The 13,075-nt window shown below is 42.0% G+C and overlaps 2 protein-coding genes across 4 annotated transcripts; one reads left to right on the top strand and one right to left on the bottom strand.

Moving 5' to 3' along the window:
• The first annotated feature begins 4,124 nt into the window (after positions 1-4,124).
• LOC120455999 (dihydrolipoyllysine-residue acetyltransferase component of pyruvate dehydrogenase complex, mitochondrial) lies at positions 4,125-7,455 on the top strand. 3 transcript variants are annotated; one of them, XM_044006882.1, is made up of 7 exons: positions 4,125-4,518; positions 5,189-5,358; positions 5,424-5,810; positions 6,060-6,238; positions 6,304-6,652; positions 6,715-6,817; positions 6,874-7,455. In XM_044006882.1, exons 1-7 carry the CDS (start codon positions 4,358-4,360, stop codon positions 7,001-7,003), a joined length of 1,479 nt encoding a protein of 492 aa, XP_043862817.1. In that variant the 5' UTR covers positions 4,125-4,357; the 3' UTR covers positions 7,004-7,455. The 3 variants fall into 3 exon arrangements, with proteins under 3 accessions (XP_043862817.1, XP_043862818.1, XP_039498493.1); XM_044006883.1 differs by having other exon boundaries at positions 4,127-4,518; positions 5,424-5,741; XM_039642559.2 differs by having other exon boundaries at positions 4,128-4,518; positions 6,012-6,238.
• Positions 7,456-7,743: 288 nt separating this feature from the next.
• On the bottom strand, positions 7,744-10,879 carry LOC120458289 (retinaldehyde-binding protein 1). The gene is made up of 4 exons (XM_039645887.2): positions 10,741-10,879; positions 10,258-10,534; positions 8,376-8,837; positions 7,744-8,069 (listed from the first exon to the last, which is right to left on the bottom strand). Exons 2-4 carry the CDS (start codon positions 10,495-10,497, stop codon positions 7,887-7,889), a joined length of 885 nt encoding a protein of 294 aa, XP_039501821.1. The 5' UTR covers positions 10,498-10,534; positions 10,741-10,879; the 3' UTR covers positions 7,744-7,886.
• Positions 10,880-13,075: the final 2,196 nt, after the last annotated feature.

The following is a 13,075-nucleotide window of genomic DNA, read 5'->3' as shown; positions in this document are numbered from 1 at the left end:
TACATATTAGAGAAAGATTAAGAAGACAATGTAAAAGTGATACTGACTTTAAATTAGATCAATAACATTTTTGCAATCCATGTACATATGTATAGACAATTTTGCTACAGCTAATTTTGTTTCCAGCTAATCTAACTGTAATGTAATTCCTAGAAGAGAAAGATTAGGATCCAACGAGTGACCAAAACAATAGTTTGTCAGACCTATAAATATTCCTACTTAGTCGTTGTTGATAACATATTCGTACAACATCATGAGGTAAGGTAATATATATGTAGATTTTCAAGAACTCTTCAAACGGGACACTGACCATTAAGACAATTCCTAGTAAATCTGATCATTTCGGTTATAATCACCTTAAATTATTGTATAATGCCTTTACAACTTTTTTAATTGCCAGCCCACTGTACCCAGCTTTCTGTTGCAGTATGTTTTATGGTGGTGCAGTTTTATAACAAAGGAACTCGAATGAAAGCTGGGGAATGTATATACAGTGTATATTCGGTATTAGTTGGCTTCTGCAATCAAAAATCCTATAAACATTTAAAAGTCCTATTAAAAATAATTAAAACTCGCAAAAAGAATGTATTAAATAATATATAAAGCACACAATTTTAATAAAAATTTCTATATTGCAGTACCATTTTAGGTATAAATACAATGTACCACGTGCCCACTGTAGCTTCCAATGCACTTCCCCTGCGCGTGGCTGTGTGAGTGCATGTGCATGTGGGTGAGGAAGAGGAAGCAGGAAGCAGCAGCAGCAGCGTCTCGGCGGAGTGTCGCCCCCTTTTAGTGCCCCCTTTTCGGCGGCGGCGCCACTGTGCGAGAGAAACGGCAACAAAAACTGCTGCCGCTGTCGCTGCCACTGCCGACGGCGACGTCCGACGCCGACGTCTGCGAATAAAATTCGCGCATTTGGCTCTTGATTTGCCGCAGACATTGAGCATTTGATCGCCAACAACCGGCAAACGCGGTTCGCTCACTTCGCAGCTTTCCTGGCATTCGCCACTCTGGCCTTTTGCCGATTTTCGGTTTATCTCTATCTCTGTGGGCAGGAAAATCGGAATCGAATCGGCCCGGCCCGGCCATATAAAATAAAAGGCCAGACAGTTTCTGGGCTTTGGCACAGTCGTTCGTTTCGCACCAAATGGGAGACAGCAACGTGGGAGAAAAGAGAGCGAGCCACTAGAGAAAAATAAATATTCAAAGAAAAATAGTTAACGCGCGTGTTGGTGTGCGTGTGTGTTTGTGGTGCGTGCGTGTGTGAGAGGCAAAGCCAAGGAAAAATGCAACGGAAGTTTTCAGTCGCAAAAAAAAAAGACGAAAAATCGCAAAACGGAACTGAAACATATTGTGAAATTCGAGCGACAGAGAAAGCGATACATCAACGTGGTTTCTGGAGCTTCTGGGTTTTTCTACCACCAGGAATTAAAGAACGTGAAAGAACGCAGAAAAGAGATGGGTAGAAAGAAGAGCGAGGTTTATTTTTAGCATTTTGATATCACAAGGCAGCTTTTTTTCGCTACACTACGAGAAAAAAATGACGCAAACGGTGACCACATGATTCTACATATTTCCATATAACCGACCCATACAGACGTAGCTTTTTTGGGGAACTTTTTGTCGCTCAAATATTAATTTTAGATTTTTTTTTTAACCCAGGCAAAGCTCATTGTGCGAGTGTGTGAGTGTATGATCGAATTTTGAGTAGAAACTTCCATTTCTTTTCTTTCTTCATTGCTCAGGGTTAAGGGCAACAACAAAAAACGATAGCTTGGCTAGAAAAAGCATGTGCAGCATTTTTGCTGCTGCAAAAAAAAAAGTAGAGAAGAGCGAGGAGACACCCACACAGACATACAGACACATACACAAGCGAAGACAGTCGGTTTTTTGAGGTTAGGAATGCCCCACCCAAGCAATGGCTGCTCATTTATGTACTGCACATATATACGAAAATATATGTACATATATAAAACCGTCTGTAGCGCAGAAATTCGCCATTATTCACAGTCCAAAGCTGTTCGCGATCGCAGGTTTATGAGGCGTGTTGTAAAAAAAAAAGAAGCCAGTCGCGCAAAGGTAGTTAAAAAATACTTTTGCAAAAATTTAAATACCCACACAGCTTTGAGAGAATTCGCGAATGTATAGAAGGCACGTGTGTGTCTCAGCTGAATTGTGTGCCTATGTGCGAGAGTGTGTGTGTGAGCGATCACGCACGTAGCTGCGGTTAGTAACAGAGAAAGAGAACGAGAGAGAGAGAGCTTAAAACGCCGGTTCTTTTTTTTTTTTTTTTTTCATTTTTATGCTCACTTTTATTGCGTCTTCTTTGGCTTTCATTTCCTTTGCTTGTCTCTTTACAGCGTTTCAAATATAGAATATCAAGGGTCTGCCGGACGAAGCGCAAGAAAAAGAGAATTTGCTGAATGAAATGTAATAATTCGCCGACGGATGACGTCACGTCCTATGTGGTCATTAGCACTCCAGAGGCGCAACGGGGGGCCAATTCTACCCCCTGAATGAGTTGGTAAAACGCTTGACAATCGAACAAAATTAACACACAAATTTCAGAACTTTGAAGAGTGGAACAAGACTATAGATTGGAAAACCCCTCAAAGATAACTATAGATACGCCCCTGGTTCCAGTTTTCTGCTCTCATATGACTAATTTTGGCATTGTTATTGCATAAAATTCGCATGGCGTCATCATCATCATCGCGTACAACTACAAAGCTCGCAGAGATCGTTAACCCTAAAGCGGAGACCTAATACCAGGCACAAGGTCGCCTCCCATGACCCCCCTCCCCAGAAGGGGGTCGCCATTCGCTGATGCAGTTTTGTTGCCAGGCGGCGGCTAAACATCTGTCTCAGAACTGCAAATGGTGAAAAAGAAACCTGACTGGGCTTGGCCTGGCTTTATATCTACATCTTCAACTCCAGCCACAGCTCCTACTCGTTATATGCGAAGATGTTCCCCCGACTGAACAGAGTCTCCTACCTTGCGCGCTAATCAGTGACCGGGGCTGGTTTTGTATATACAGTCAGGTACCTGAAGTAGCGCGCGTGGTGCCAGACATATATCTCCAACTCCACGATATATAAATAAGCCAAATTCTCGCAGGCGAGTCCTCCAAAGAAACCCCATGTGTATCAACTGTCTCCCATGTCTATTGTACTTCATCAGGTGCTCTGGTGTGGCCCGTAACCCGGCACATGTTGAAGTACACTCAATATGAGGCGATTTGCATACGAAAGCGACCGATACAAGTGTTTAACCGATTACCTAAATTAAAGATTAGTAAAATATATAAGTACTCTTTTTTGTCTGGTTATATAAAAAAAAAAGCGAACGTAATGTGCTGTTTATTGCAAATAAAATTCTTCTTACAATATGTATGTATGTTTTACTTTACTTTAATTGGAAAGGGAACAATAAAAATTGTTATATTTAATTTAATTAAGGAAATACATCATACAATATATTGTGTTATTTACTTAGTCGTTAAGATTTATATTCTTTTGAATACAACCTCCTCAAATTTCCAAACAGGTTGTGGGGCTTTTGTATAAAAATAGATTGTTTGTGCTCCGAAATAAATAATAACAAACCGTCCATCATCTATAATGACATTTAACTTTGCGCATATAATCGGTGAGACTGATGACAGTTCTACATAATTAATTTCTTTATTTATTGTAATTCAACAAAACCATTTATGATATGATATGCTACATGGAAGAATATTTTGTATATTTGGAAGCTTTTTTGGAGATTTTGCCTAGTGTGCAAGTTGCATAAAAACTATCGAAAAGCTGACTCTCACGAAAAAAGTGTGACCGAACACAACGTAACCATCAGAGAACCCAACTATCCAATTGGAAAATTAAAACAACTTTTTAAAACCGTTACTTATTAAAAAAATCCATTGAAGACAAAAAATATGAATTGGAAATGGCATAAGACTTCAGCGAAAAAGTAGAAGGAAACTACAAATTACTTAATTGGTTGTTCATGTGGAAAAATATCAGAAGGGAATATCCATTCAAAACGTTTTGATACCTCTGTCAATAATTTTGGTAAAAACATTTTTAAAAATAAATTCATCAGGCTCCAAAAGTATGTTTCGGTATTTTGAATACCGATTGGGCATTTTTTGGCGTTCCATCTGCGTTCACACTGACCTCCGTAAGGTTATCGGCATAATTTTGTGAATACTCGACTTTGCCGTTTTTCTACTCGATTCGTTCGTCAAAATTCCGAAAGACGCGCCGCCATTAGATCCATTACACCCACGCGCGTTGCCACATCAGGATTGGGATTAGAATTAACCGGGCTGATCAACGATAAAGGACGAATATGCTGCGCTCCCTTGCAACAACACGAAACGAACTCGGGGCCCTTCGCTCCGTGCTCCTGCGATCGAATAACGCCACCTATGTCCGCCGATCTGCCGGAAATGTGGTGGTGCGCGCCCTCAGCTCCCAGCTGATCAACTCCCGGAATCTCCAGAGCATCAGGTAAAAATCCCCCAATCTACCCACATATCTTCCCGCTTTCGTTGAGGTTAGAAATGGTTGTGTAATATTGCAAAATGCGTACCACTGCAGCGGGATTTTGTGGGGCAAACTGCTGGGGCGGTCGATGATTGACAGTCCCGTGTCCAACTATTTAGCATCCATCTCGTATTCCCCAAAAAAACACAAGCACACACGCATACTTATGCGATTTGCGTGTGTGGTGCGTGCTCCACTGCTGATTTGGTTTATGGCCAAGGTCGAATACACGCTTTCCTATATCGCATGATGCGTGATAGTGTTTCGGCTGGCTGATAAGCTGGAAAATTCCGTTTAATGATTTAATGGGTCACTCTTTTCGGAGGCTATTGTTTACATCTGACAAGTGGTCGAATTGAACGCTTAAATGTGTAGATAGTACCCGAGTGTGGGTAGGTAAACAACAACAAACTAACAGCTGATCAAGCGGCCATAAATTAACCCATGCTAAAGGCTTTCATTAAATTTAACAGGTCATACAACAGGTCATAAGAATAAGAAGTAAATGCAGTTTCCAAGTGCGATATTCGCTTTAATGATGCTTCACAATGAATGCATACTTATGCATTGCCAGTGCAACCTACTTTTAAAATTAAACTTGAAACTAAACCAGTTTTCTTTCCATGTCACACAGGTCGAAACTTACCACTAGCCAGTCTCCGGTGGCATGGAGCTACAACTTCGCCCGTGCCTATTCCAACCTTCCGGAACACATTAGGGTGCCACTGCCTGCTCTTTCACCCACCATGGAGCGCGGATCGATTGTCAGCTGGGAAAAGAAGGAGGGCGACCAGCTCAACGAAGGTACGTATGCTCAATACCTAATTACCCGAGTCCCAGGATCAATTTAACGGTACCCTCGATTTTAGGTGACCTGCTGTGCGAGATTGAGACGGACAAGGCCACCATGGGCTTCGAGACACCCGAGGAGGGCTATCTGGCCAAGATTCTCATCCAGGGCGGCACCAAGGACGTTCCCGTTGGCCAGCTGCTGTGCATTATCGTGCCAGACCAAGGCAGCGTAGCTGCATTCGCAAACTTCAAGGACGACGCGGCCGGCGCACCACCAGCTGCTCCGGCAGCAGCTCCAGCGCCCGCAGCAGCAGCCCCACCACCACCACCGCCCGCCGCAGCTCCAGCTGCCGCTGCGCCCCCACCAGCTCCCGCCGCTGCTCCAGCTGCAGCAGGTACAGGCCGTGTGTATGCCAGTCCCATGGCCAAGCGACTAGCCGAGGCACAACAGCTGCGTCTACAAGGTTGTTTAATCCGAACTAATGCCACTCTTACACATATCCTGTCCCATTTCGCTCTGCATGCGTCACCTGACTAAAAACCATCATCATAATCATTCGTTACAAATGACAATCACACCCAATTACATTATCCAAACATACCACCTTCCACATAGCGCCCTTTGTCCAATTGTTACATTACTAATACGCGGCTTTTGTGTGCAGGCAAGGGCAGTGGAGTCCATGGCTCAATTAAATCTGGTGATCTTGCAGGCCAGAAAGCGGCAGCCAAGCCAGCTGCTGCTGCACCTGCCAAGGCCCCTAAGGCAGCTGGAGCCCGCTACGAGGACATCCCGGTGACCAACATGCGCGCAGTGATTGCCAAACGCCTGCTGGAGTCCAAGACCCAACTGCCTCACTACTACGTCACCGTGCAGTGCCAAGTCGATAAGGTGGGTAATCTCTAAAATATTCGCATTTAAATAAATACAAATTAATTTGAATTAAAAAATTGCAGCTCCTGAAGTTCCGCGCGAAGGTAAACAAGAAGTACGAGAAGCAGGGTGCCCGCGTCTCTGTGAACGACTTCATCATCAAGGCGGTGGCCATCGCCAGTCTTAAAGTTCCCGAAGCGAACTCCGCCTGGATGGACACAGTTATTCGGCAGTACGACGACGTCGACGTCTCGGTGGCCGTCTCCACAGATAAGGGTCTGATTACCCCGATTGTCTTCAATGCCGACCGCAAGGGAGTCCTCGAGATCTCTAAGGATGTCAAGGCGCTGGCAGCCAAGGCACGCGACAACAAACTGCAGCCACACGAATTCCAGGGCGGCACTATCTCGGTGTCCAATCTGGGCATGTTCGGTAAGAGATATATATATTAAATATGGGTCGAACCTGCTAATAAATATTTTATCTTTTCACAGGTGTGAACCAGTTTGCCGCTGTCATCAACCCTCCTCAATCGTGCATCCTTGCCATTGGCACCACAACGAAACAATTGGTTGCGGACCCGGACAGTCTCAAGGGGTAAGTTCCAATTGAGAAGAAGTAAAAGCAACACTAATACTATCTTTGTGTTGCAGTTTCAAGGAGGTGAACGTGCTGACCGTCACCCTGAGCGCTGATCATCGTGTTGTGGATGGTGCTGTTGCTGCCAGGTGGCTGCAGCACTTCCGCGACTACATGGAGGATCCTTCCAATATGGTATTGTAAGCGGACAGGCACGACCCATCACATTTAGAGACTCCAACGAAAACAAAAAAAAAGGATAACAATGTTAGCATCCTCTCTTTAAGCGAGGAGTTTCAGTCGTCATGCAATATGTAGATGTGTGGATTCTAATCGGTGTTACATATGTAAAGTTTAAAATTGGATTTAACTCATCATTTTATCACTTATATATATATATAGAAATTAAATTGTGTAATATTTGATGTAGTTATGATGCTGATGGTCACATTTTTTGCCATGATTGTAGAAAGAGTACACAAAATACTTGAATGATATTCGAATTAACCCACTCACCGAGCTGTAAATTTCCGTTTGATATGCAAAAACGTTTTGTATGCTTTGTTCGCATATGTTGATCATGATGGAAGTAGTTGAAAGTCCAAAGACGCGTTGAATAAACCCAAAACACTCACATGAACTAGCCAATTCTTAAATAAATTGACTTTTATTTTCATTATAACGGGGGGGATTGCCCAGTCTAAATTTAACGACGATAAGAGGCATACAGTTTCTTATCTGATAGGTGCCAGTAGAAAGTTTTTTGGGCTGCCTATAATTTTTGTGTTAATTTAAAATTGCTAACTTTTATATTTCTAGAGCTTTAGTTTTTAAGCTTTCTATAACCTAACCATTTTGCAACTAACAAAATTCCATTTAACGTTTATCATCCCATGATTTTATGGTTCTCAACAACCAGCCGTAAGATTATAGACATTTTTTCCGTGGTTTATGGTATTATGTAACTAGTTTTTATTGCCAAAATGTTACGAACTAAGCAAACACATGTTGAAAGTATATACAAGCATAAAGTTAAGCTAATGTCAGTAGGATGCGAATGTCAGTGGGGTGTATTGAAATGGGACAATCACCACTGGGCGGGGCCCAACTGGCTCCAATCGGCCACATACTGGGCCTGCTTCTCCAGAGCGGGGAACCACTCCACGCCACCGTAGTCGATCGCGGGCAGAGTACCCTTGTAGTTGGCGGGCAGGACGGAGGGGTCGAGGAACTTCTGCAAGGACTTCATGTCGCTGCCGTGGAAGTGCATCTGTCGAAGGAGTAGAGATAGTATTCGATGAGTAAGAATATTATAATTATAATAGTGCAGAAAGCATTCAAAAGGGGAATTATCAACTGTTTAGTTTCATGTAGTTGTAAGTACAATTCTAAAGTAATCTAGTTAAGTTGAGTATCTTCTTGGTTAAGTCTGCGATCTGATATTAGGAACCACACGCAAGATGCATAAGCAACTCTTAAGGTAAATTCTTCCAATTAAAAGAGAAAGTATAGCCTACTTTTGCGGGCAGTAGGACAAAGTGCTTCCTTATTAAAGGTAGTCTTCTTTTTTACTTACCCTACTGTTCAGCTTCTGTTTGACGAAGGGCTTGAAGAGCGACCAGACCATGTTGAAGATGAAGGGCTGCTTCACGAAGTGCACCTCCTTCATGCGCAGGGGCATCGCCTCCTGGATGAATGTGAGCAGTCGCTTGGAGAAGCTCGGCGACAGGGCCTTCACCTGCTTCATCGACAGTCCCTCGAAGTCCATGATGCACACCACGCCCCTCACCTGGGTCTCCTCCTCCAGCTGGGCGGCCAGATGCACCATGTAGAGCATGCGGAACATCTCATCGCTGGTAATGTCGCTGGGATCCCAGAGTTTGCCACAGTTCACGATCAGCACACGGCGACCCTTCTGGTCGCAGTTCCTCAGCACGTTGATCACACTGCCCTTCACGAATTTCTCCTTCACTTGCTCCACCAGGAGTCCTCGGACCAGGGAGGCGTACTCCTTGCGGAAGGTGGCTGTGGTCTTCATCTGAAATTCATTTACAAATTAGTCAACTTAATTGTGCCTGGGATGCTACTCGTGTAGCTTATGGAAAACTTTGATATTGGTATTGATGTTTTATTGGGTACACATTATAAGCTAAGGAAAAACTTCGATAGTGAGATTATCTACCTATTATAAGCAGAGCAATTGCCTCTATAAATCTTTGAACCGATGACGCTTACTTCTCACGAAAGTAGTACAATAGCTACATCTATTGGCAAGTGTGACATGGCTAGATTAGAACCCATAACTGATAAGGTTTTGACCATTGGCCAGAACTATAAAAAGTCCATATAAGTTATGCGGCTTTCTATGATGATAAATTTAAAATGGCGAACATTCGATTTTTATGGCCTGATTCAGTCATTCTCCTACTATACAAGTCATTGAACACTCTACATGCATAAAGAGGATCCGATCGGATCGAAATCGAAATCGACTACGCTTATCAGGGGTTTCTTTGCCGGTCAGCGAGTTCAAAAGCAAAAAGTTATCAGCAGACGGTTACGGAAAACGATCTTGTTGTTGGGTTGTATTTGAGATCGCATGTTGCTTCTTTTACAATATCCCATATATTATTTTACCTAGACCATAAATGAGCTGGCCACTTTCTGGGAAAGTTTTTATGCAACCGCTTAATTATGATGTTAGATATTTAGGTTCTTTTTTACTTATTAGCTGATGCAATCTGGATCTTGTAGTTGGACGCAAATGGAATTTCTTTGAGATCGTATGCATATATTTTATTCCCTTACTATCTAGTGCACTTGTTTGAACTTCGGTTATAGACCCCATTTCAATAGCTCTGGATGAGTGATGTTTGCTGGCGATAAGACCTGTTCGAATAGCTCTATACATTTGATAATCCCTCCAGTGTTGAAACAAATACGGAGACACTTGTGCTGCCGGCGTTGATAAGCAAAAGCCATTGAATTGTGTTTCTAAGGCGTTCAATTCATAATATACATAGTATATGTCTGCGATTTGATTAAATGTTCAGATGCATGTTAAAATGAGGTGTAAGGTAAAGCGATTATTATAAATGTTAATTGGGTATAGCTTTACAATTTGGGATATTCTTTAAATTGTTTTCTTTTCTACGGTCTCTGTTTTTAAAGAATGATTATCGGCTTTGAAAGTGAGCTCTTATTTAATATGAAGAATTATAGAACTGAACGTTTGCCTAAGTCTTTAATAAACACTGCGTGTATTGCATTATGTCTTAGGCATAAAAATGATTAAAAATCAAGTGATTGTCTATAAAAATAGTTAGAAGGATAGGAAAATGTTAACTTAATCATCAATCTACATGGATGGTGAAGGTAAGAAGTTAAAGTGTGAACTGACTGCATTCCTGACTAAGTTTAGCACTATCCGTGGATCACAATGCATTCATGATACGCACCTTTTCGAGGGCTCCTTCGGGGTAGAAGTGGCAGGCGCGCAGGAAGACTGTGAGGAAGGCGTCGTCGTCCTTGTAGTTCAGCTCGGGCGTGGCCTTGAGCAGCTCCCGGAGCTTGAGGATGGCCTCCGCCTTGACCTCCTCGGTTTCCCGGAGTTCCACCCGGGCGATTTCCAGGGTCTCCGGCTTTAGATAGCCCAGACGCAAGTGGAAGGCCTCCTCGGCGATATCGGTGGCAGCCATTATGTCGGTTGGGTGTTTTGTTTTTATGTGTCGGGGCCTGCGTGTTTGGATTCGAGAAATGCGTGTGTTGTGTGTTAGTTTCTCTGATCACTCTGATTGCCAGCGAAAATTGCAACTCAATTTGGGGGCTAATTTGGCACCAGCACTTTCGGATCGATTTGTTTGAACAATCTTGCCCGAACATTCGGGTTAGTAATGTTGGTACTCAGTTTGTTGTATTTTGTATTTCCTATTTGTATTTACCTAAGGCGAAGTCAAACGATATTCACGTATTGAGGGTTTTTGGTTAGCGTTATTTAGTTTTGCTTCCTCGCGACTCGTGCGATTCGAGTCAACTGAAATTCGGTTCGCCTTTGGAAACCCTTGTGAGTTAACTTCTATATTATATATCAGCCGAACGACAGCTTCGACTTCGACGTCGACGTCGATGATAAAGTACGCCGTGGCAGAGGCGATCGCAGTCGTCTTGACGCGACTTCCATTTTCATTCCTTATCTATTAGACTAATGGCGCTCAGCGAAATACAGTACAGTAACAACTACAGTAATCAGAAAAAAAAAAGGTCACCATTCCGGCTGTCAATCACCTTACGCCTTTAACCCTACGGCATCTCCATTGAACCCCCGGACGTCTAGGCCTGAAATCCGACTTTCGACTGTATTCCAAGTTTTTTTTGGTAGTTTCGTCATTGATCGTGATGTTTACACGCGCCCGGCGTCATGAACCTCAGTTCAAATTACCTTTACCTCGAACTTACCCTTGCTACACTCCACTTCGCACACTCAGCATGCTCAGCGTCTGGGGCACGTAATAAAAAAGACAAATTTGTACAAAAAAATCATAAATATCAATTAGCAACGAAAAAAAAAACACGGTTGAACCAGCCTATTGACAGCGGAAACAGCGCTCTGTTTTATAGTACCTCTCATAATACCCGTAAGGCATTAAGATAATGCGGATAATAATGCTTACCCTATACCCTATGACTAGTACACCAGCTGGAAAGTAAAGTCAGTTTAGAATACAGTGAATACAATGTTAAATGCCCTTTTTAAAGTTAAGTATTTACTACTAAGCTGGGCAATAAATGTTTAAAATATTGTTAGATATAAGACGTCGGATGTCTTGCTCTACAATAACCACATTAACCCTTAAGTGTACTCTTTTTACAGGGTATGCGAACTACTTGCGACTAAAGTCCAACGCGGAATTCTTGAGTGATAACAGCTCCCAGAAAATATTCTGCTTCCAGGGCTATTATCGAATGTTTCATGTTCTACTGGAAAAAGAAGTACCAACCATTCTAATCACAGCTCATAATCCTTATCAGCGGCAGCGCTGCCAGCGTCGATAGTCTATCTCTTTCGGTTTCTTTCGCTGTGAAATATTGTTTTTATTGCCAAATCCACGCTGGGTTGTGGGTGGTGGGGGTTGGGCGTTGGATCTTCGTCGTTTCACACCTTCGGGGCATTGAATCGGTTGGAGGATCGTGAATAGCGACCCGTTATCATTGTTAGCCGCTTTTGTTGCTGCATTTCATATTGTTATTATTGGTACGTGATTGGCTCTTTATTTTGAAATTCATGTTCCAAACACACAATAACGCCTTTGGCAATATCGACTTATACGTGTTCTTACACATTCAAGTACAGTGAACGCTCGATAGCAACTACGTATTGAAATTAATAGCAAGTTTACCATATGTGCTTATTTTTATCTGAAGGCTTTTAAAGATCTGTATATTACATTTTATACTATTAATATCAATTAAATTAAAACAAAAATTGTAAAAATTATAAAACAGCTATGCTGTCACTCGTTCATGTTTTCGGTAAAACAGTGTATCTATAAGAAAGAGCACTGTATTCTACAACTTCCCATAAGGTGTAGTCATAGGGCAAAGTCTTCACTTTTGATACGATTTGTTGTCGAAGCTCAATGTAGTCGTCAACCAGCTACTATTTTTGCTGTTGTTTCTTTGTTTTCGATTTTGCCCATGTGTTCGACATGTTTTTGTTATTGTTTTCACTTATTTGTTACTAAGTTGCCGAGCTCCTTAGTTCATTCTTTCAGGCTGTTATTGATACTGCCATTGGTGCTGCATCAGCTGGTTTATTGAGCTTCTGTTTTGCTTTTGTTGATGAGCATTTAAATGCGTTGAAAAGATTGAGATACTTGTTCGAAGTGTGCAGGTTCGATTGACACTTTTATTTGCCCACGAAAAACATTCAAAAGATTCGATCAACAAACTTATCTCGAGTCGCACAGCTGTTAGGAAACTGAATTTCTTATAGTGACTTAGTACTTTTTTAGGTATAGAATATAAAATATAAATTAATAAGTACGATTTCACGCAACTTTGGAATCTGCCTTTGAATCCCATAACTTAATTTGAAATTTGGTGTACCGTAAATTTCATTTTATTAAGCCCTAATTTTGCCAATACGAGTCTTAAATAATAAGGTATAAGTTCGATTTTAAAATAAGAGATTTATGGGGTTATATCAAGCCCTAGTAAGATTATTTAAACTCGTTTAAATAGCCTGTTTATAATCCGAGATCTTTATCTTTGAGATTC

Source organism: Drosophila santomea, chromosome 2L (genome assembly GCF_016746245.2).
Source record: "Drosophila santomea strain STO CAGO 1482 chromosome 2L, Prin_Dsan_1.1, whole genome shotgun sequence".
Classification (NCBI taxonomy): domain Eukaryota; kingdom Metazoa; phylum Arthropoda; class Insecta; order Diptera; family Drosophilidae; genus Drosophila; species Drosophila santomea.
This window is presented reverse-complemented; position numbering and strand designations above follow the sequence as displayed.